The 23,616-nt window shown below is 31.5% G+C and overlaps 1 protein-coding gene across 1 annotated transcript in view; it reads left to right on the forward strand.

Annotated features, from left to right (window-relative positions):
* The first annotated feature begins 60 nt into the window (after nucleotides 1-60).
* Nucleotides 61-23,616, forward strand: part of LOC144845377 (neuronal acetylcholine receptor subunit alpha-10-like) — a 32,776-nt gene continuing 9,220 nt past the window's right edge. Inside the window, exons 1-2 of the mRNA XM_078702662.1 lie at nucleotides 61-141; nucleotides 21,480-21,557. Of these exons, the coding sequence (XP_078558788.1) occupies nucleotides 21,506-21,557 (52 nt within the window). The 5' untranslated portion in view covers nucleotides 61-141; nucleotides 21,480-21,505. The remainder of the gene's footprint in view (nucleotides 142-21,479; nucleotides 21,558-23,616) is intronic.

Below are 23,616 nucleotides of genomic sequence, written 5' to 3' on the forward strand. Positions count from 1 at the left end.
TCAAACGGATGCATACACAACATATTGGTGAGAAAAGACTAGTTTGAAAAGCAATGAGAACGATGTACTCACTCGTTCAGTCGTTTTTTTGTAACATCCATTTCCTCGAATGCAAGTTACTAAATGTGTTGCCATTAAAAGGTAAGACTTTTAATATTGGTTATAGTTTTGAATACACCATTATGGTTGATTCAAGAATTAATTCGAGAAAGCAAGTGAGATTATGTGAGATAAACTGTATAGACCTAGACCTAAAGATCTAGGCCTACGTTTTACATATGTTCAGGATTGAAATGTGTTTTTATTCAGTATGCTACTAGTATTATAATACATAATAATAATAAAATAAATAAACAGAAGATCGACACTGTCGAAGCTGACCGTTCGTATTTATTTGTAGCTATATTTTGTTTGGTAGTCTCCTACCAGCGAATAAACAGGTTAACTAAACTGATATTTCTGTATAAAAAACTAGAGTGTGTATTTGTAATATTTGAAATAGAAATGTTATCTATACAATTATATTCTATTATAAAAGAATATCATATTTTATCTTTTCTCGATAAGAATAATGTTTAACTTTTCTAATTTTGTTGTGGTAACTTACGGTAAAAAATTCAATTACCTACAGAATGAATTAGGACCATGCGACAGAAAATTTTCTATATTTTCATTATCGTTTTAACATGTGTGTATACATGTATTATGAGTAAATGTGGGATATACGAGATATATTCGTAATTAACTATTTTAACATATTATTCTGGAGGGAATATACAAAGGTAAGAATATCAACACCTTATCTCATCTGACGGTTTGCATTAATTCCCAGAACAATTCTAACCGACTTCAACTACAGGACACTCTCCTTATTATTGATTTAGCGTGTAAGTACATCATAGAGAAATAAAAACAATGATTGTAGAATATTCATTTTAGTTGCTTTTATATGGTAGCTATACGGTCTCAACAGACAAGTTACGTATTCGCGATGGTATTTGTATGACTTACATAACATAGTTAAGCCCCGAATATTGTAAAGTTCACCACGTCAGGAGTTGCCTAGAAGAGTACCCGATAATTAATTTAGGTCTACACATTGACCCGGGTTTATGGTCAAATATAAAACAGAACATCTGCGACATGAATTTGCTCTGAAACTTTATGGATTGCAGTCAGAATAAGAATGTAACCTCATGATAACAGTTCTTCAATGAAAAAAAATTATTAATATTAGATCACCAGAAAGACGCCAATCCAAATGGATCTTCCAATTTAAAGACAACATTCCTATCACATGACCACGGTTTAGGCTTCTACTCGAACCTGCAGATAAACAAACGCCCTCTGGGGTTATGTCAAAATAAACCATGGTGGGGATCGCAGTTGACATTATATGTAAATCAAATAAAATCAGAATTGTAAATATACATAATATTTATATTAATCAGTAACCATAGTAATAACCGGGTGATTGACCTGTAGCGCCTGGCATACTGTATTCCACTTCGAAGCTCGTTTCATTAAATCAATCAATATTGGATGAAACCATTGCTTAATGGATGAACTAAATTACTGTCGAACGCCTTATGGGATATACAATTTATGTTTCATCATTTATTTCTCAAGTAAAGCGTAAATACTGTAGTAACAAATGAAATGATACATTGCGGGTTTGTCCCAATTCTGAAATATTTAAGTACCATCCTAATATATAGATGGTCTGTATATCATTTACATCTTACAAATGATTGGTAAATGATAATCATATTTTAATCAATCAATCAAATTTGTATGAATCAATTATTCGTCTTTAACTAATCACATATTACCGTAGTATGTTAGTAATGATAATCGTTTTCTTGGTAAACGAGATACAGACCGGCCGGATATTTGAAGAATTGGACGCGAGCGTTTTGAACAGTCCATACAATTAACGGAACAGTGTTTACTGGGCTCACACCGCACCGATAATGTATCGGACGCGATATATCAGTCGCTACGTAGACAATGTCTTGTATAAACAAACACTGGTCACAAAATAGACACTATACAAAGTTAAATCGAGTCCTTTTATTATTGTTTCAAAAGCATTGCGAACGCTTAGTGTAAACCGGGGAAACTCCCTTTACCCCCTTATTTTCATGGATATTAATTATCTAGAACAACATCCAAAGGCTTGCATTTTATCTGATAAAATGTACTGTACAAGTACAACAAATTTACCCTTTCTGTATAGCGCCACCAGCGATAAATATAATCAAGAAACTTGTTTATTTGAAACAGATGATAATACAATTTAATTTGTATACAGTAGACCAGAGTGAATTTTAAGAGGTACGGTTGTCTCGTAATCATACACTAACAAAGTCAATAAATATCAGAAAACAAATAGATTCTGCTGTCAGAGGATTGAAGTTGGCAAACATCCCTGCTGAACGTGCCTGGAAATTATGCATATTATCTAGGTCTATTTGATTAAATACATTGTGAGTGTATACGTATACCATTCCCCCACCCTAGCATAAGGGAGGCTAATTCTTGTCTGCGAAGATTGGCTCACACTCTTACCATTTCTGATTAGTCCCAGTTTCTATAGTAAACTATCTTTTCAGAAGTGAAACATTGTTCCAAATCCGGTTGAAATTAGACCTGTTAAGGAGACGAGGGACACTGAGGGTCGTAAAATTGACATTATTGTTATTCTCTAAGGAAACATTTACTGTACCAAGATGTCCAGATTGGATATGCTCTATCGCAAATGACAATTTCTGTGAAAATAAGAAAAAACAACAACCACGAAAGTCCAATTAGACGTCCTAGATGAAGAGAAATAATAATCACATGCTATTTTTATAGACAATTATTACTGAGTATACTATAGAAAATATATAAATTAATTATCTCCAAATCAGGCTTGATGAATATTTTATTACTTTAAATCAAAACTTAAAACCTATATGGAATAATTTTTTTTTTTTTATTTCAATATTATATTCACTCATATAATATATTATATAAAAGAAATACACCAGTGTTTTTTTTCTGTCACAAATAGAAATAAGCATAAATAACATTGGATACACGTTCACGAAATTTTTTACGAATTGGCAGGATTTAGTTTTAGATTGGTCTGATTGATGTAGGCCTATTAATTTAAATGTTAAAATGACTCAGTACTAATTCTATGCTTGCCCCAGGCTGCGATGTCAGAAACATGTAAGCGTAAAATAAAGAAGATTCTAAGATAAGATAACGGTACCAAATCCACATAATAACAATATAATGATTTTGCGAATATTACTCGTCTTTGTTGATGGCTTTGTCTTTTTCATTGCTTTCAGAAATGTTCAGCAGCACCGCGATGAGAGAAATAAAATAATATATTATGTCATGCGACCATATACTAGCCTAAAAGTGTCTTATTTAGTTGTTACTCTTTTCTGAGCAACACTCTACTAATTATTTTGACAATTATTCAGAAATAGACGTGAATAATTAAGTGTACTTTATCATTTTATCTAACTAATTGCTACAAAGAATATTGGTTAAATTACATTATATATACAGTCATAATTATAACGATAATATCATTTCCATAATATCGTAATAATTTGTTCAATGTTGAGTCAAAGATATTATACAAGTAATTAACCCGAAAACGACTTAAAAATAATATTACAATGGGTTTGTTATATTTTCTAGGCAGTGAGTCACGATAATATTTTATTAACTTTGTTATTAATAATTGGCATTAATCATTGTTTATTAATTAGAGGTAAATCACTTAATAAAAATGTGAATGAAGAGAAACACAGGAAAAACGTTGTAAATAAAAATGACTGAAGTGAGCCCCCTGTCGATATAAGTTTGCACTTGGCGCAGGCGTACCATGTAGTAGAGCGACTTTCGGCTTTAAACTTAAACATTCGGTCTGTATCTTTATCAAACATTTATTCTATAATATAATAATTCATATTTAAGTACTTTCTCTATCTATAAATATCTTCAGATTCAGTTTTATAGAATTTATATTAGGTCTAATAAAGGTAAACAGCTAATGCTAGATACTGTGCGGATCAAAATGCACAGATGTAGGCCTATATAATTCTTTACAATTAATAATAGGCCTACAAAAGTCGTTTCCGATGTAAATTTTTTGAAATTTTTAAATCGGCATACATTCTGTTGGTTGTAAATAAAATAAAATTAATTAAAACACGCTAATTTTAATTTGGTAAGCAGAAGTGTTTATTTGCACTGTATATTATGATATGCACAACTAACTCATGTTTAGATAGAGATTTTTTAACTACTGAAAATGATATTTTATTTTAACAAGTTTGTCGTCTCACAAACTTGTTAAATTACTAAAAACTACAGCTGTAGTTTGATTAAAAAGACCGTTAAATACTATTAATTACAAAACGGTTTGCATTTAAATGTAGAAAGATAGAAATATAAAGTGACGATAATCATGCTTTCATGCCCTAGACCTATGTATATCTAGTAAAAAAGACGACTGCTTAGAATGCACACGACAATGAGGGAAATAAGATAGCTGAAGATATTTAAAACACTGTAGCGTTAGCAACAACATGGTTAAAGTTGTTCGTGTAATTAAATTTATTGATTAAAAGCTTCGACTTGATATGGTAATCCTCTCAACATATATCAGCTGTAAAAACACAGTGCAAATGCAAATATACTTGATCTATGATCGATCATATTAATATTGATACGAAGCATAATTATACGTTGTTCTAACAATCAAAGCATGTGTTACGGATTGGCTGTATAGTGTGATTTTGGTTATATGTTTCAGAAAAACCAATATACATTAACACCATGTAGATTGATGAAAGTGGGTAAAAAATAAATATAGGACACCCTACACAGCATGTGTTGTTGAGACAATCGACGTTGATAAGTGTGTTAACAGCGTGCTCGTGTGAATGCTACTTTATTGAGGAGTTGACATGATACGTAGGCAATAAGGTCAAATATAAATATACCAAAGTGACAGTGAAGATAATAGAGATCGATTTTCGTACGAACACTGCTTCTTTCCTTCATCTTAGATTATTATAGGTAGAAGGTGTTATTTGCCCTTCTTTCTTTTTAAAAATCATCACTTTGTATCTCATTCCGCTTCAGCCTATGCTTCTTTATTTAACAATCATTCCATACCCCACTTAATCACTTTTATCTACTTTTACACTAATATTTATATAGCGGTATTTCGAAGAAGGTTGAGTTAAGTGTCGAATATTTAAGGAGAGGGGCCGCAAACCCTGTCTGTAAGATCAAATACGCAATGTTGGGTCGTGAAAATTCCCAAAATAGGATCATGGCGTCGCGGTCAAAAAAGGTTGGGGAAAGAGTATAGTCGGAAGCTGATTTGATTTTTTGTTATCGTATTTGTAACTTTCTTTCTTTATATTATATTATGAGTGACAATAAAGTATTTACACACATTTTGATCTGTTTTTGGTTCCAACAAGCCATATTGGTATGTCGCCCTCTAACAATAGTTATATTGTGACATAGGCTACCATACTATTCCAATTTGAGATCTGAGTTTAGTTACCGAAAGATTGCATATGATTATTTTTTAATAATTATGTGATTTTTATTCTAAAGGAAGGATTTGGAATGCCGGCAATTTAAGTTTGGTGAGTTTAGTGTCTTTTTGTATAACTGTATTTTAATTGTTTTTGACAAATATGCACTGGGCCCTCTGGGTTGAGAACCATATTGTACTGAATGGTCACCCAGTATAAATATAAAAAATAAATAAATAAATACATTTATGATCAGTATACATGCATATTAATTATTCTAATTATATTCATTTATCAATTATAAATATTGATTATTCAAATTTGTTTTGTTATTTTATAGATAGAATAATAAGCAATAGTTGCGCTGCTGAGATCCAATACAAATTGATTCATATTTCTCTTTCATCAACGTTCAAATATCATTATTTGATCGTAGCCTAACCACATAACACGTATCGTATCATCAGTATTAATTTTGGGTTCTATATAATTTACTTTTCCGACTCGTGTTTCAAGTGAAATAGATATATGTAATGTATCGCATGTCGCATTTAGTAATGCTCATACCTCTTTGACGTGTGTGTGATTAGGTTTTCATGATAGTTTTGCGAAGTTATATATCAGTCATCACGAATGATCTTTTTACCATCAACGTAAGGTTGCTAGGCCTACTTGAAATCTAACAATGGGATAAAAAATCGACTATATTCGTTAATCACTCACGGCTAGACGTACGTGGATTTTATTTTGCAATCTATTAAGGTAAGTACGGTAATCAATAATCATGTATTTATTAGTATTAATAATACGAACAAATTGGAAAAGAAATGGTAAGCTGTGACGTTTGCCAATATAGTTCAAAGTTCAAGGAAAACAATCTGAATATTATCTTCGTATCATATTGAAAAGTTTATACCAATCCTTTATTATTATTATTATAATTATCAAAATACAATTGTTAAACATGTACTTTCAGGAGAAAGGATAGACATAGGGTTAGGTTCAGGAGAAAAGACACACTTACCACCAAAAGAATTTCGTGTGTTTTTTCTAAAATAAATATTAGGTAGAATAATCGAGTAATTTCATTCGTTCTTAAAATAATGCATAGTGTTTGATATAGTGTGTTTTCATATTACTGTAAAATTAAACGTAATAATTCAAAGTAATTTTTATAACGTAAGTAACTGTGTTTGCTGTTTTCACATTACGATAAACTTCATTCATAATGGAAGAGTTAAATTACACTCTTCCTTGCTTCATCGTAATAATCAAACGTATTTTTCAACGTAAACAATTTAAGGTGTTTGATACAGTATGGTTTAATATTACGGTAAACTTTGTTTGATACAGTATGTGTTCATTATTACAGTGGAATTCAACGTAAATGGTCAACGTAATTTTCAACGTAAATAATGCATAGTGTTTGATACAGTATTGATCATTATTATTACGGTGGACTTTTACGTAATCACCTTATAATTAAGGTGAATTTCAAAGTAGTCTTTTATACTTGTTTTAATTACCTACACCTTATTCATAAGAAACATGTACATATGTATCATCCTATACAAGCATATAAGTAGGTATATAAGCATAAGAGGAATTTTAAATGATTCCAATGATATAAGCAACCGATATACGTGAACCAAATAACGATATGTCATTTAAAAGGTCACCCTTGGTGTATGTTTCTAAAAAGATTTGTTCCTCAATTCATTTATATCGACTTTATTAAAAATACTTGAGTAGTTTCTCTTTATGTTTTTCTTTGAAACATGTATTGCATACATGTATACACTTTTCAAAAAACACGAAGCAGTTAGCTTTTGTCGATGTTCATGTTCTTCTTTTGGTTCATTTTATTAAATACAATTTTGACTATTGTACATACTTTGACTTGGCTAAAAATAACAGTTGATTTTGTTTTACTTTTCTGTCTGCAATTCTAATTATTTCTTTATTCCGATTTAAAATTATCAAAGCCTGTCGTTATTATAATCTATACAATAATAATGAAACCTAAAATTTAAAACCAACAAAACAAACGAACAGAAGACGATAAAAAGATCTACAATAGAATTTCAACTCGTCAAAAAATGACAAAAGCAGATTAGATTCAATGATCAATTATGGAAAAACATTAATTGACGAAATTCCATTTGAAAATAGGCCAGCTAATTGAACAATCATTTAGAAATCTCCTATTTTGATAATGCAATGTATTCCACTCATGGAAGGGCGCCAATGTTGAATTTAAGATTTCATTTTTTTCAGTACTTAACGTTGGAACATAACACAGGCGTAGACATACAAAGTGTGTCTCAACAAATCGGTACGTTTGTCTACATGTGTTGAAAATTAGTCTTTTTGTCAACACTAATGCATTATATTTTTGCTAATTTTACTTTTTGGTTAACAAACGTCGTTTTGTCGACATGACATGAATTTTAATGACAAATGCTGCATATATGTGTTGAGAAACGCCACCGTTTACTTCATTTAAACAACTTATATTACTTGTTTTAAGTTGTTGAATGAAAGCCTAAAGGAAATTAACTTAATCTTCAATACACAGATGATGTTGTTAGATATATCTTAAATATCATGTGCTTTTTGTGCCACTTCTTTAGCCTGCTATTTGTTATGTTTCATGACAAAATTCCATCTAATTTTCGTTTTTTTTAAAGGTTGACTAATGGTTAACTGAATATCATTTTCAAACTTCTACAAAGTTTTAATTTTTAATCGACCTACATAAAAGAACTGACCACCAGACCCATAATTATAGTTTGATAACCGTAATCCTGATGTCATATCAATCCTTTGATCTTACTTGAAAGCTACTCCTGTTGCCATGACTCTTTTTGAAAACGAAGCGTGGGACGTTGGTGCGAAGGTTACAGACACGAAACTAGGGTTGTATATTGTCGCTAGAGACGATACCTATGTGTATCGGTTGTGAATTTACAGTAAATTAAGTTCGTAAATGTTTGACATTTTTCACTCCAGTTCGTCGTTCTTACTAATTTTCCTTTAAAGTAACTTATGTGATCTTACTGTGCTGAGTTATCGGTAGGTTATTTGTTTGTGAAAACGTGAACCTTTCCAGTTATTATCAATCCAATTTTAATGCCTGAAGGCCAACTTAATTGTTGTTGCTTTTACTTTGTAATAAAAATGAATTTCTATGATCAGTATTCAACGTATTTACTTTAAGGAAAATGCATGCATAGATAAATATGTTTATTTACATCAGTTTTTGGAATTCGGCAGTTACTTTTATCATGTTTTCCTTGATCTGCATGTAAATACATAGAAAATGGTTAGGTTATGTAACCCATATCTTAAGGCAAATCTATCCAATTTATCACATACCTCACCAAACAAAATTACATATATGTATGGTAATCTCATTCAGCGTTTTCATAGCCTATTACATTTGTTTTTGCGGAAATATATTGACATTTTTAGAAATAAAATTAGGACTAGCATTGCCAATAGCAAAGCCTGATGTACTATACCAAAAATTTGGAAATATTTTGAAATTAATACTTATTTCATTCATCTTATACTGGCCTAATGCAAGATATAATTCAAACCAAATATAAGTTGTTCACCTAAGATAATTTCATTCGGAAATGACAGTAGAGAGTAATTAGACTATAGAGTAATAATTTAGCCTATAGAGTACTCTGAAACCAGGGAAGCTGAAACTATAGAATTCATTTCATTTTCTCCAACTTCAATAACAGCAATTTACGTTACTTTTCTCAAGTCAAAGACGTCTCTGCCCGGTTGTGCAATATAAATACTAGGTCTCATTATCAGAACATAGCGGGATTGATACCCATTACCAATGGTACAGTATGGTGAACAAAATTATAAGTATATTAAAGTACAGGTTGAGTATCTAAAAGTATCTGTAGCCTATGTAAATTGTAATTTGAATTCCTTTTATCAACAGTGCTGAGAACTGTAAACAATTATATTATGTTGTCAAAATGATGGGTCTTCAGTAGATATACAGTACTACTCCTTTTGGACAACATATTAAAGGGACACCCCTAATGGTATACTTTCCTGTGAAACGAACCAGTGGCAATATAATATACTTAATACGACAACGTCTATTCAGGGGACATTCCTAATATGTCACTTATATATATATGTGTTCTATCGTATACAAAAGATCCTCTCTCCCTTACTGCAGTAACTTCTAACAAATCTAAATTATCAAACAAATTATGTTTCGTTCAGGTGTTTTTCTTGAAGGAAATAACTCTCCTCCTTTAAAGACAAATATATTCTATTTAGAACAGCGTTGAGTGGCTGTACAAAGCAGTACGTTGATCGCTTAAGAAGTACCGTACATGACAAATGACGTCCAAGTTGAATTAATAGAATCATAACATATTGCATGTCTGCACTTAACTTTATGATGTTGAAAACTTGATGTTGAAAACTATATGTTGAAACTATGAATATCTATACTCTATTACGTTTCTGAAGTTTTCAGATAATTGTAAAAAAAACAAAAGCCTCTGCAATGAAAGATTTTATTAACTTATTGAAATTAAAATGTAACCTTGGAGATTAATATGTGACAGTACTGATTGTAAGCTTATCTCTTAACGTATGGATGAGTGTATTAACCTTAGAGCCTAAAATTATTGTGTGCCCAAATATGCATCACAATAATGGGTGGGATATAATCATTAGTAAGTACCCCTTTTACGTCACTAAGTGTCTCATATGATCATTGCGAATTTTGATTAATTTTTACAAATCATTACAACCAGAACTGTATTATTACTTTAGGTTACAATTAACCTATCTTATGTTCAAACATGGTATCTAAACCAAGACTGGAAATTTGATACTACCTTAATAAATGGTCAATGTGATATGTATTACTAGTATAAACGATCGATACTTAGGGCTATAAAAAACAAAACAAGATACTGAAGACGGTTTCCTAATTTAAAACATGGGTTGACGGAGCAAGGAATTATATTATTTATTTAAAAAAAATGCGCCGATCCTTTCCGAACGAAACAAGTGTAACTGAACCTACATTGCACCTGGGACCAAATACCAAATGAGTACATCACGTGTCCACGCATTTTTGTTTGTTAATGCAAATCGAAAAGCATTCTTGTATGTAGTATAAGGTGTTAATAGTTTACTATGAACATACACAAACCATTGTATTGATTAGTTAGTGAATCGTACACGAATCCCCTATCGGAATCTATTTTCACATCGTGTATGATATCGAACGCTAATGACATGTCGTATAGAATATCTCACGGTGTTCTACTCTAATCAGATTTCCAGCAAATTTTTACACGAACTCATCGGTCGAATTTATATTTGTCAAAGTGATGCTTGTTTTACTTATTGCAAACACACTGTTTGTCCTTATGATGGTTTGATGTTTGCTGTTACATCCTATTTGACTCAATTCAAAGCATGATTGTTCGGGACAGAACGTTAACGTAGTTATAGCTGAAGAATTATGAAGACTACTAATATTGCAATTTTGACAAAAAAAAGGAGAAAAAAAGAAAAGAACCACTAAATTTCTATTTCATAAGATACTCTAGTTGAATGAGATTTCTGTAATTTCTAAAATCGTTGATCAGATGTTTGCACATGCATGTACATTGAAAATACTAACTACTTCGCAAGTAATTCTCGGGTGGGCTCGAACCCACGACCTCCCGATCCAGATCTGACCAATTACTCAACATCCTGACGTAAAGGTACTCCACAGTAAACAATTCTAAAGTCATGTTTTATAATGTGTTAGTTGTGGAGACGAATTAGCGCAGTGCGGTGACTGCTCGACAAACAGGGACCATTTTGAGAGATGAACGTTGTTGCGTTTGGCCACCTGTGCGCATGACTACAAGATAGACAAATAGTAATGAGAACTACAAGTTCATTTATTAGAATTGCTAAAAATCAGATATTTTTGTAAACGAACCATCGCAATTAAACCATGTCTTCCATGTGCTATTGTAAATTAAAGACCTCATCATACTATTTACTTGTATCAATAAATTATAAGCAAACATTATGCAGGTGAATGCACTGATGTATGCATGAGATTATCAACCATCTATATTTATGCTGGTGGACCAGATAAGCGCTTTTCAATACACGATGAGGTTATCTTAGGTTAGCTGGCAGTAGCTTAACCAGAGCTCATATGTCTGTAACTGTGTGAACCGGCCATTTGCTTCGCTGCTATAGATAGTAAATTATTTTCATATTTACATTAATTTTAGTGACTTCTTAATTAGATTAGAGTAATACTTGATGTAGGCATGTTGAAATGTTTCCAACATGATGTGATCTGAAAGATATAAACGATAGAAAAACTGTATTGTATAGTTTCTGAAGAACATAAGCACAAAGTGGGTTAGACTACCAGATCCTGCAACTGTCACTAGATACATCTTAACTGACTATCGCAAGTTAGTTATATACAAATCTAGGTGTATATTTTTAAGTAGATGTTCCTCTGTCAAGTGGCTCTATATGCTCTATAGGCTCTCCCGGTTTCAGACAGGAAGACTAAAATCATATAAGTGTTGACAGTACATGTGTTTTACACAATGTTACAAAATGCATGGGTTCTGTTGAGTTAACGAGGGGTTGGGGTTTGATGGTGGTGTGCGAAGAAATGACAGATCAGGCCTATATATTGATATAATCGTATCGTCGTCGTAGTCGTATAAAACGGAATACAAATTTGGTCAGCATCCATAATTACTACAATATATTCAGAGGATTTTGTATCAATCATATCACTTGTCATATTTCTGTTTGAATAAAATTAATTACTTTATCGATATGCATTTTAAGTTATAAATAACGAGTTATTGAATATAAAAAGTAGTGTAATTACCAGTACAAACAACATAATGTAAATGGTCATAATTGCATGGAATTAGCCAGTAATTTATTAATGTTTTACATCAAATGGTTAATTTATATAATTTAAATTCACTTTTCAACGTTTATCTTTATTTTATTCAATATGTATTACCGTAATTAATAGAAAAAAAATGATTATTATTGATAAAAGATTATTTAATTCGATTCTGTCTCTATGTCACCAGAAATAGGTAAAATGAAATGCGCATATCGGATTACTGTTTATTGACCAATATAATGCTAGTAACTATTAGTTGGTCCCTAAGGCATCTACGTTATATCGTGAACATTCAGATTTATATACTGGTAAGAAGTGTGTCATAAAACAATAATACTAGATCTATATTAATATCAAGTAAACTGTTTTAAATTGTTTCTTTCTTGTGACATATTGTTCGGTTTATAGATGTATTTTAGTTGTGCATCAATCACGTCACAAAGTTGACGCGCGCGTACAAACATGTATCATTATTATCAACATTTTAACGCGCGCATCATGTGTGTCTATGTCATGATGCCACTATTGCGGGCAACACGCCGACACGCATACGGAGGATACACGCGCATGCTCAGACAAAAAGAATTATTCAATCATTATTGTTGACGTTTTTGACCTTTTAATTTATGTAGTAAACTGCAAATAAATATTTTTCGATTAATAAGAATTTTCTTATTTTAATTGTTTTATTCTACAGTTATTAACCCTTCGGGCACGATTTTGAATATTATAACTAATATGACAAGCAATTTAATACCAATAAACTTGACTTGTCGTTTGATAATATTTAAGTACAATTTAATATCATACATAATTCAAAAGTCATTAGTCACTTTATTTCTGTACTTAGCAAATAATTAATGCATGTGAATTGTTTATTGATTACCGTCTATCAAGAAATGCACCTTCATTCAAAACTCACTGTTTTTTTTAACAGTTTCAGAAATTCAGTAATTATTATAAGGCTATTTCCTGAATTGTCCTGTTCAAACTAGAGCTAGCAGCAGATGTGATGGTAAATCGGCCTAACTAGCCCTGCTCAGGGAAATTTGGTCCCTTTTGTGAAAAAAAAATATAGAGCTTAAATTATTAAATGAAGCTACAAACCAAGTACAAACATTACTGAGAATTACGGTTTTGAAGGTATTATGATCGATTGGTATGATAATTCTGATAACAATTTTGGAGACCCACTTGATAGTTTGATTTAGTTCGCTTTTGGCAATCCTGTCTCTTTCTATTGTTTGTTATTTTTTGTTATAATTATGTGAGACGAAATAAATGAAATGAAATGAAACGTTTGGCCTGACGGTAAGACCGAGCTATTCAGACCATGCGTGGATTCCGATACGTTGGCCTGACGGTAAGACCGAGCTATTCAAACAATGCGTGGATTCCGATACGTTGGCCTGACGGTAAGACCGAGCTATTCAGACCATGCGTGGATTCCGATACGTTGGCCTGACGGTAACATCGCATATATTGAGATCATGTTTGTAAATGTAAATGTAAATGGGGGAATAACCTGTGACTTGCAGCCTACTGGGCTGAATTGCGGACGACACAGTACCACAGCTTTCTACTCCCCTTCGTGTCGCGTGCTGCCACAGATGTGAGACTGACGGTAATACAGTACGCAGAGTATTATTGAGATCATGTGTGCGGTTATGGAGGCTCCTATATATAATGCACTTATAATATTAATATTAGAATCCTATCATTTCATAGAAATACGTTACAATATTCCATTTAGCGACGATATGTTATAATGAAATTTAAAAAAAAAACGATATGAATAATTACCTTTGAAAGCGCTCGAGGAACTCAAAATTTTGATGAAAATGCAATTTCATGTTTTGCTTCAAAATTGTCATGTTGAATATAAATCAATTTCACCCATCAATATAAATGCATTGATCGACGGCAACCAATACTTACTTCTAAAAGATACATTACTAGAGGTACAAGTTGGTATGGTTGAAAGCACACCAATATATAAATTCTAATGGTGCCTGTAAGATTGTACTAACAGCAGGCTTAAATCTAGCCGATTCTTTATATAATATATAATTTGTTCAGTTCCATCATAATTAGACAAATTATGAAATACAGTTTCACGTTTGATGCCTGTATCATGGCCACAACCCTACTCACAAGCGCCACATGTTATGTGACGCTGTATTATAGAATGTGCATATGTTACTATTATTATAATGTGGAGAAACAACAGATAGTACCGGGTAGAAAACGTATAGTCCTTGGAAACAAAATTGTCCTCAAAATATACATAATGCTTAAGTGATATTTTTATTGTAGCATTTTTCAAAATAATAAACGACTTATATTTTATTCATAGTTTTTTTAGCCTGTATTTTAATTCGGTGTGAGTATTTTTGTGCTCAAACCAAGTAGTTGTTTTATTTCAGAATTTTTAATGAAGAATTGATAATCCTTAATCACGAATACAATAATTAAAACTCAATAATCAGTTATTAGTATGCACTATATTCTTAATAATTGGTTGCGGCAAAGTCGTAAAACACGAACTTAGGTGAAGAACAGAGTCCTCTGTAACCAATTATTTACCCTCAGTTCGTCTGTATGGCCAACAATAGGAAATATCTGTCCCTATTAAATTAGGTTGGGTTAACACGTAGAACTTATATGATATTGAATGAAATTCAAAAGTTTAATACACTCCTACAAGACATGGATTTAGTAATAGATATATACAGAATCTAAAAAAGTCCGCTAAAGCCAGAAAAGATATGTAACTCCTCTCTGATATTCATGAATCCTAAAATTCCATCATATATGTCATGATTTGAAAAACCTTTCACAATTGCGACATTATATTCTACAGATTCGCCTAACGTGTATCTATTTATGTATCACTCACAAAAGACAGTGTCTCTGAAATGACACGACTTAAAATGTCATTCCAAATTTCCATTTCAGCATTGAGTGTTAACAATTAAGGCCATTGAAGTTCGGTTATAAACCTAGGCTAGGTAGGTATCTGTGGCTGTTGTGTAAACATTCATAACATAATTAATTACAATACTTGCATGCAAAAGAACATTGGTGATCTTTGCGATAATATAAATCACAATCAGATTAGTACCAGTAATTAGTATCAGCAAATCCAGTTTACATTTTCCATGTAAAAGCAATTGACGTTAAAACGAAAGTAAGGTTTACAACTTGTATTGACGGGCAATAAACGTACATTACAAGTTGTTTCGAGAGAAAAAAACTTTATTGACAGTTACATTCCCACATGGGAAAGTCCCCGCATGAAAAAGACCCCACGGGAAAAATGTACACGGAATTGCCCAATGTCCTCGTGGAAAAAGCCCTCACAAAGAAATATTTCCCACTCACTGCAGGGAAAAGTCAACAACAAAAAAATCTTTCAGAAAAAATTCTCTAGGAAATTTCATCAAGGAAAATTCTCCAGAAAAAATCGCGATGGATTTCTCCACAGGAGAAATGAAAAGTCTCTCTAAAGTTATTTTTAATTTATTAAACTAATGGTTATTAAAATATTGTTTATATATTTATGAATGAATTATACAATACCGTAGCAAACATATCTGTAACATTTGACATGGCATAAATGAATTCCAATATATAAAAAGAAAATTCCAATATATAAAAAGTAATATGACTTTTCAAACAGGGTGGGTCTTCATAAACTGGCAATCGTATACATTATTAAATCTACAAAATGTATAGATGTAATGATTTAATACTTACGATTGATGGACAGTTGACAAATAAAACTGATTTATAATTGTGTAGATTGATCATTACAGAAGGTGTTAAAAAGACAAACGAGGACGTTACATTCTCATATCCTCCTAATCAATTCGATGAAATCATCCATATTAATTGCTTAAGTCCAATAGTGTCGCTGGATATATAAACTAATTTCCATTGGTCAGTGGCTATTTAGTTAGTAATTATAACTGTCTAAACTATTCTATATAATTAAAAAATATGTTTCCTGAAATAGTATTTAAATTAGCAAAACATTAACATATGTCGATTTTCAATTTTAGCCCTAAAGCGATTTAAAAAGTGATTTCTAAAAAGGAAAAAAAACACACACGAACTTTTCACTACATTATGCGTGTTCGCACCCTTTAGGCGTCAAATCATCGAAAGGGAAATCGGTATAGATAATTAAATTATCAATGATTTAGAAACAAACTCCATATCTAGTCACGTGATAACAAAATGATGTTTATATAGTCGGTACAGGAGTAACGTCTTGGGATTTGCTGGACAACAGTATTTGTCTAAACCTTCATTGAGAGACATTACGGACGTCCCGGATTTGCTTGAAAACATCTTAAGGTATTGGATTTTAATTATACATGTTTTTAACTACTAATAGAACTAATATTAATTATGTAAACACTAAGCATTATCACTTGGTAATTACTTCGCCGCTTTGACATAATCAAGTTAAATTATGTTACTTATTTATTTAGATGAATGAAATGAATATTGCAGACTTACCGACTAAGGATCGTTAATCAATGAACTTTTACCTAATAATTTCTACTTATTTTTTTAAACCAATTGAACTATTTTCAAATATTATATTTGTAGATATTGTACAAAAGTAAAAGCCCATGGGCAAACTAGGTTCAGGTTGAATCTGAAAGATTAAATTCATGTTTCTTTATGGTTTGTACATTCTCTATCTAAAAACAGCGGCGTCCTAAGGTAACTGGCACTTGAAATCATTCATTTTATTTTTAATACAGTACACTAATAACTAACAAAGTAAACGGCTCTAAAACTGGGCATCAGGCTTAAAAAGCGAGAGAGAAATTACCCTAAAACGTCTAAAAGACCCGCGCTCACTCGACACACTTACTTGAATATGCATACAATTCATTAAATCAGTTTAACTACAATAACATTTGAGGCCTGTATCATGTGTATCAATTCAACTTGCATTGTATTTAAACTAACCATAACATATTTACATAATGTAGAATTAACATAGGCCTATGACGCACATGTACCGCTATATCACGCACCCGATTTACACCTGTCACTAGATAGATTTTAAATGACTATCGCAAGTCATCAAGATACGTGTCTAGCTGTATTAAACACGTTTAATATATATCTGTCATTAGGGTTATAATAGACAAGGTATAACGTGTATTCAGGGTACACAATGCACCGGGAACCAAAATTGGGTGATATCACTTGTCAATACCAATAATGTCGTATTTGTAGATACAGTATTAACGGTAACCGGATTAACTTCTTAAAACAATTATTGAGTACTACTTTTTGAATTACATCTTCAAAGTGTTATGTCTGCTAGTATACAGCAGGGGATTCTCAGTGCTGCATTTTTGATTTTAAGAAAAGATAAGAGTAATCCATACTATAGTAGTAGGTAGAACAACAGCATTATATTGATGCTTTAAATCATATTCCCCCAGTGGGTACTACGACAAACATGAATACAGCTTTGTCAGCTATACAAAGTAGAACAATCCTCTAGCTATACTTTTAAAAATCATCGCTTTTCGTACTAGATAAAAAAAAAAGCATTAGACGTCGGTTTGTGTTGACATGTGTTTTACATGACGATGATGAGAGTTTAGCTAAGAGACCACCAATGTTGTAGTCGTTGATGGCAGTTGCGATGAAAGAGTCTGTAATATATTCCTGGTAAAACAGCAAGTGCTTTTGGAATATTTTCATATTATTACAGTTTGTATCTTTGTAATAATTATATTTTCAATGTACTCATAGTTTTGATAAATTCAAATTAATGTCAATGTTTCGTTGTATTTGACCTTCCTTTGGAACAACTGTGTTAAACTGAAACTACAACAGATAAGTGATTAGAGTTACGGTAGTACAGTAGAACTAATCAACAAATAGAAATTATAGTATTTCATTATTTTATTAGGTTATATATCTATTAGACCTGGCCCCAACTACAATGCGTTCCATTTATGTATCTATTACAATTATATTGGAGAAGAAAAAAATAGTACCGATTGTGTATTATCTCATTTTTTGTCTTCGCTTGTTATCGGCATCCAAGTGATAATGACTAGGGTAAAGGTCGATTTTTACACGTGTTTCCATTATTTATTTAAGACTAGTTGTCCTGTAAACCGTTTGTCTTGTAAATGAACTGGTACATATTGGTTTCTTACCTTGAAAATGAAAAATAGACGAAAAATAGTAATAATATGATATGTTTTTATAAAGGTTTGCATGGTGAATAAGCACTAGTAAAATTAGAAAAATGGAAAATAGGAGACATTCTCAACATTAAGTTTCAATTCAATTCAATGCACATAATATTAACATTTTCCATTTAAAATGTCTGCAAATGTAATTTAAAACTGCTTTTCTTGTTATTTAATTTGCTTTGATCTCTGCGTGTGTACTGTCAGATTATTCATATTTGGTATTAAATTGATATTGAAATGAATAATAATCATGATTGAACGGCATTTTCACAAATTCTAATTCAATAATGTATATTTTGTATTTATTTTTATTCATCACTGTCATACAGGTTAATTTTAGGAGAAATCCTAGTACGTCTAAAATAAATAAATAATTGTGTTTTTTAACCTTTGATTAGAAAAAATATCTTATGGTTGTCCATAACTGCGAAATAATTTAATTACTGGTCATAACGATTTTCGAAAGGTCGTGGAAAACTGTGGTAAGATAATTAAATCTGAATTATGGATATATCTGTTATGGTAACTCGTGTCTATTCGATTATAACAGTATATATATGTTTTTAATCGTCTGAACATAAATTATCGGTATTCATACTTGAAACATCTTGGCCTGTATCGAAAATAAAGAAGTGATAATAATTATCAAGTGTTCTCCAATAGACAACATAATGTAGAGATCAATCCGCGCTTACATTAATAGGAGTACAGAAATAGTAAATTAAGTTGATTAAATGCCAGGGTACATCAGTTGATTAAGTTTTAGGACGTCTTAAACACATAGTGTGTGCCTAATGGTATTTCACTAGAGACAATCGATTCGATTGTAGACTAAACATTGAAATTACTCTGTTTGAAGCATAATTTGAAGTTCTTGAATTTTTATTTGTTCTGCATTATCTATACTAAAACAACTACTGCGTATCGTGTTTGGAATAAAAGGTTATATTATATTTAGTGGTGTTTAAATCGTAACGTAAACAACCACTATTATATAGGTATTTGTCAATTTAGGCCTACGATGCAACGAGTTTTTTTACTCATGCTAGGCCTCTATTTCACAAAACTAGAAGCCAATATAGTTAGTCCCCACTACCACTAAACTACATCAACACCTGGGTAGTCACATACAACTGTACTGCATATGAAAAGAAAACTCAACTAATGTTTAAACAATCCATTTGCACCATCAAAGCATGATACATCGATAACATTTCATTCATTATAACGGATGAATAAGATACATGACTAAGTACGGAGGTTCCCCGATGGGGGCTTTATTACTCGTATTCTTCCATCCATGACTGTTTTCATCGATTGCATTGATTTGAAACAACATCGAGGTAAATAACCACATCCATAATTATATCTAAATATCTATAAATATTTGTTTGCGTTACATTATTCTGTATACCACCATTTAATTCTTCCAAGATGAGTTCACTCTTCCCTGTCAAGTTTAAGTACTATACGAATTAAAGGTTCAATGTCCCCAAATGCGCACATTTGAATTAACTTTTCCGGATTTCACCTTTTGAGAGGAGGGAATGAGTAACAATATTATAGAAAACATTAGTTATTGTTTTATAACACACTTATTGTATTAAGTATTATTAGCAGAACAGAGTAGGCATTACACTAGACTATAATTTGCAAATTTCGAGGTTGTCTAGTTTACTTCAGTCTAGCAACCTTTAGTTTACAAACTCGAGCGAACACCTAGTTGATAGTGTAGACTAGTTGACATGCTTCAGCAAACGGCAGAAAACATGAAGTTTGCAGAAGTCCACTCTAGCAACATATAGTTTGCAAACTCGAACAAACTCTTAGTTTGTAGACAAAACTTTTGCTATTGTAGATTATTGTTGTCAAACTTCAGCAAACGGCAGAAACCATACAGTTTGCAGAAGTCTATTCTAGCAACCTTTAGTTTTCAAACTCGAACAAACTCATAGTGTGTAGACAATATTGTTTGCTAGTGTGAGTATTGTCTTTAGGCTATTATCATCCGTGATATGTTAATGTTAAATAAAATATTAATACATAAATACATTATCAATTCTATATAATGCATTTCCTAGGCTTATCGCAATCTATTTTCAGAATTCATTCCGTCTACTCAGCACTGTGCTATATTTCTTTAATTTGGTATTCATTGCGTTTTGTCTAAAAATAGTGCTACTACACATTAATGTGATTGTTAATAATTGTACGTCCAACGTTTAATATCTTCACTTAGATGTTTCGGTATTAATAATTAACAGGCGGTATCATAAAAAGGTGGCGCAGTTGTATGATGAACTTGCTCACCCGTGCCTACTTGACTCTTAACGCGCTCACATTTATCGTTCGGAATTAAAACGATTTCTGGATTTGAATTCAGCTTGTAGGCCTAATAGGCTACTTCGGCACGAAGTAAGCGATTGTTGGCAGTCGTGTAATTATGAAGTTTGCAACAAGCCAAGTATATTATAGAATAGCGCGAATGTCGACACAAAGCTAAACAGAGAATCATCTGTGTCATTTGAAAATAAATCTGTAAGAATCACATGATTAACTTTTTATAATAGGTTCATCCCATCTCATCAAATTCTTGGAAAATGCATTTTATGAAACTGGTTGTTAGTATATTACCATTTTATTTAGTTTGCTTTAACTTTGCTTTAACTTACGATTCACTCGAGTGACTCGTTTCTAAAGCTAATTCATAGTCTTATTTATTTGTAGGTAGTGCGGGAGGAGGTGGTTGAAGTATGGCGGCATATTTCCTAGTGATGTCAACGGTCTTACTCCTATCTACAATAGGTAAGTCGACACGTTCAATTAATTATTGAATTTCCATAATTCATTATTAATGATTTATGATTATAACGGCATTTATATTACCTTTAATAATACCTTTACTTGTGTGTTGACCTTTTATGCGAAAAATAATTGAAAGGGCAATTGAATGTTTTTCTTATATTATTTGCATTGCCCTCATTACAAGTACAAGGATTTTTAATGCATTCAATTATAAAGCAATACGCTAACCTACTGTATATTTGTCTAATTGTATTATGACTCTATCGATAGATTATTTTTATAAAAAAAAGTATACACAAAGATTAATATTTGTTGTATTGACTTATTAAAATACTAATATTAAAACACATGAAAATTAATAATATTTCGCAAGTTATCCCGTTTCGACATTTTTGTTATTTGATACTTCACCAACGAAAAATGTGTCTATAGGCTTAAATAAGACATTTTGATCCCGATAATGTTTCGATTTGTACAATGTAAAACCCACATTCGATCACTTGTTTTTATTTCCGAATATCGTTGTATTTTAGTTTGCAAATGAAATTGTAGATTTCCATTAAAATGTTATAGTGTTTTTTTCGCTTAGCAGATAGGCCAGGTAAGTATATTAATCCGTTATTACAAACATACAATATTGATTACTGATAGAATAAGGTTATGGTTTGAGGATTATCAACATTTTGAATTCCGTGTGATGGGGTGAAATGATACACATGACATTGAGATCCTCCTGAGGGATGACGGAACTTCTATAAACGTATTGAGTAATAACAATCGTTAAACGTTAAAACATTTCTATTTAATACGCCATTTTTATAGAGTTTTATAAAAATTATATTCGATTCAGATCGGTTTATATAATCCTTTACTGTACATGTCAGTGCATGCACAACGCTTGACAACTAAGGCTAAACCATGATTAGTCGAGTTAGTCTTCATCTTAACTGGCATATGATGTTGGGTCAGGGGATTATAGAAATTGGAAAGAATATGGGCAATATAAATTATGAACCATGATAATATTATTTAAAAAGTGTCTATAATGAATAACATTATATTACGTCATGTCATATTCAAATAAATAGGTCTATTGAAGTCCTGAGTCATTATTATATTTTAAAAAATAGGTCATAATTTTATTTATTTTTTTTTAGAAATTAAAAATATTAAAAATCAAGGCCTATAGAAATCATGTGTCATTAATCTAGGCAAAAATAAATCATGAGACATTGGATATATGAGCCATGATTATTACATTACTTATACAATTACATATACAATACGAGTCATTATTGTTTATTAAAAAAACTAGGCCTATAATTCATGAGACATGTTATTAAAAACTAGGTCTATAAATCATGAGACATGTTATTAACAACTAGGCCTAAACCACTCATGATGACATAAATAAAAAACTAGGCAAATCATGAGTTATGATTATAATTATATCATGTCTAAGTTTGTGTTGTGTATTTATGGTTTGTTTATTAGCCAGTGCCACAACTAGTTAGGTAATGGGTCAATGGTAATGTCCACCATGCATGTTGACTATTAAGTGTATATATTAAAGATACAGATTGTATACAGAAATCAATTTTTTAAAGCGTGGGACTTGAGTAAGAAAGAAAAACATTACGAGAATAAGTAATTCCCATTATGTTTTAATATACTTCGTTATTGATTCTTGTAAATATTTTAACTTTGTTTGATCGGAGATTGAAAATGCATTGACGATCTGTCTAAATCAGAAGGTATGTATTGATTGCGATAAGTGGAGGAGCTCTAGTTGTTATTGACACGGGTATCATTACTGACCCGCAGCCATTTCTAACAGAACACATCTTAAGTGAATTTGTCTAGGGAAATAAAACACATTTATGTATACGTTCAATTAAATTCGGCTCCATTATGATTCGACAGAACAAGAAATTTGTATCGTATTTGCCCACTTATCGTTCGTCGATAGCTTTATATTTTACTTCTCTTGCTTTTTATAAAATCGATGATAACATCAATACAATTAACTTAAAGAAGGAATATAAAATTGACTTATTTA

Source organism: Antedon bifida, chromosome 6 (genome assembly GCF_963402885.1).
Source record: "Antedon bifida chromosome 6, ecAntBifi1.1, whole genome shotgun sequence".
Classification (NCBI taxonomy): Eukaryota; Metazoa; Echinodermata; class Crinoidea; order Comatulida; family Antedonidae; genus Antedon; species Antedon bifida.